Below are 2,591 nucleotides of genomic sequence, written 5' to 3' on the forward strand. Positions count from 1 at the left end.
TAATGTATTAATTATAATATTTTAGTAATTACATTATATTTTATATTTATATTAATATTATCATTATATATTAATTAATATATGTGTACATAATTTTATAGATGACCAATTTTCTTTTTAATATTACTTTCTCAATTATTACTTGCGCTTCAGTGATAAACATTGCCATATAATATATTCTTAATAAAATTACTTTAATTTGTATAAATAATTAATGACTAATTTTAAACAAATTTTATTTCAATAATAATCATCAGTTTGATTTTGAATGATTTTTTCACTTATCTTGGTTAATGCATTTAATTTTGTGTGCACATCTATAATAGAGGAGTTTTTAGGTCCGTCCAAAAACTCTTTTGCGGTCATATCCTCCAATTTAACAATTGATAATAATTTTTGAATAATTAATTTATTCGATCCACTTAATATTTCTGTATCATGCATAAAATTGAGAAGCACGTATTTTTCAATCATTTCAAAAAGTCTTAGTTTATTTAGTACTGTACTAAGCTTTTCGGAGACTACTACAAAAGATGATGGATTTAAATTATAAATCGAAGATGGCAATGACAGTACATTAATAAAACACATTCGCTTTATTGATTCCACATATTCATCGCTTAAAGATCGAATCATGTATTTGTCACTTAAATAATCCAACTGTATGATGTCATTTACTTGGTTAAAGTTTGGTAAAGTGTCGTAATAGATAAACTCCACAAAATATTCAAACACTGATGGTTGAACATCATTCAAGCGAATTTCACAATTTTCTGCAGATTCCAAGAAATTTCCATTGAACATCGAATTGAAAACATCTGAGCAATCTGCCAAAACTTTCTTGTGACATTGTATGCGTTTTATTTCGTCTTCGTTGGTTCCAACGATAAAAGTGCAATCCCTAGCTGTATTGTTCACAAACTCATGTCTTTCAACTTTCCTGAAGTTTAATAAAAGAATCAGATTATATAGTATTACATTTTTTAATGAATATTCATATTATATATTATTATTAACTTACGATAGTTCACTCCACTTCTTATCTTCATTTATAGACATTTTTGCTGAAATATGTTTCGTAAGAACTAAAATACTGAATAGTTTGAGCCTATGAAAGACACTGATTTATTAAATATAAAATTGCTTCTTATATAGTGACTTAAAAATTCAAGTATAATATTATTTCTTAGAATTTATGAATTGCAAAAACAATAAATGAATGTGTCCTTTCCTTAATGATGTACGCAGATGTTGCAAGAGAAAAGATTACTTGAAGACCTGCGCACAATTACAAAAGATTATTTTAGCATATTTTAGGAATCTCATTCATTATGGAATTTGGGTTCCTTTTATAATTCTATTGTTTTAAATATTTTAAACTAAATTGTAGAATAAACTCGTGGTGTTATTATGGTAAGGAAAATCCATGGTCATAAAAGCATTGTTATCATAAAAGATACATTCGATAGAATAGTGGAAAACACCGACTCTGATTTAAGTTGGAATGTTCATTTTTCATTGTGATAAACATGAATTAGTGACCGTCCATGGTAGATAAATACACATATAATAATAAGGATCAGTATTAGTAAGGTGCGTTTCATTCGTCTTTATTGAACGTGTATCATTGAAACCATAACTTATGTTTAAACCTTAATATACAGGCATCAATCCAGCTTCAAATTTTAACATTACCATAAAAGGTTATGTTTCACAAAAGATATTTTAATGCTAGGCGTCATTTCCAGTTTTTGTCCATTAAACTTATGTTTTAAATTTTTTTTTATTTATTAACAATGATAGCTTAGTTTACAAAACTGATATTAAGTTTATAAAACTTATAGATATAGCTCTGGCTACTGAGGCCTTCTGAGGCTATAACTCACACTAAATTGATACTAAATGCTTATAATTATGTAGCTGTATAGGATGTTAATACAATATAATACTATAACACATATACATACTTATATTGTGTTATAGTAATGTGTTAATCAATAAATGCGTATATTAAAATACGTATTTATTGCTCTAAAACTAAGTGTCTTGTGCTGTGGTTAGTATGGTATTATCTGTTATTATGATTTTTTTGTTTTACTTTACTTTATATAAATTGTTTCATCAGATATTTAAATTTTATGATAAATATTAGCTAATTTTAAAAATTCTATGATTTTTTTATGCTTGTAATAATTATGTTTATTAAACTGACTGTAGATTTAATACTATTAAAACTCTTTTGTTCTATAAGTACGTAGTGCTGGACATGTATTAAGTATTCTGTGCTAATATTAATGTTAGAATCACATAATTGGCATAAAGGGGAAATGGTTTTATCAATAAAGTTTTAGTTTGTAATTCCTTACCGATGCCCTAACCGTAGTCTTATTTTCATTTTGCCAAGTTTAGTTATATTATGTTGGGAAATCTCACGTAGGTAGTCAACAACATTTAAAGGCTCAGTTAGATGGTAGGTAACGTAAGAAATTAATTCAAAGCAAAATGCACAACCAATTAAACCTGAGTAGTTTGTTTATTTCGTTCCTATCAAATACGCAGGTTTGATTGGTTGCGCATTTCGCTTTGACTTA

General features: G+C 26.7%; 1 protein-coding gene across 1 annotated transcript; it reads right to left on the reverse strand.

Moving 5' to 3' along the window:
- Positions 1–240: 240 nt before the first annotated feature.
- Positions 241–1,059, reverse strand: LOC119666541 (kelch repeat and BTB domain-containing protein 3-like). The gene is made up of 2 exons (XM_038075823.1): positions 1,022–1,059; positions 241–940 (listed from the first exon to the last, which is right to left on the reverse strand). The coding sequence occupies exons 1-2, from the start codon at positions 1,057–1,059 to the stop codon at positions 241–243; spliced, it is 738 nt and encodes a 245-aa protein (XP_037931751.1).
- Between the last annotated feature and the right edge of the window lie 1,532 nt (positions 1,060–2,591).

The sequence above is a fragment of the Teleopsis dalmanni genome, chromosome 1 (assembly GCF_002237135.1).
Source record: "Teleopsis dalmanni isolate 2A chromosome 1, ASM223713v2, whole genome shotgun sequence".
Lineage (NCBI taxonomy): Eukaryota > Metazoa > Arthropoda > Insecta > Diptera > Diopsidae > Teleopsis > Teleopsis dalmanni.

What these genes read in the sequence shown, in the direction of transcription:
- LOC119666541 (XM_038075823.1), bottom strand. Translation starts at nt 1,059, where the DNA reads ATGTCTATAAATGAAGATAAGAAGTGGAGTGAACTATC. An exon ending in AAGAAGTGGAGTGAACTATC is followed by an intron (nt 941 to 1,021) that starts GTAAGTTAATAA and finishes ATTAAACTTCAG; the next exon opens with GAAAGTTGAAAGACATGAGT.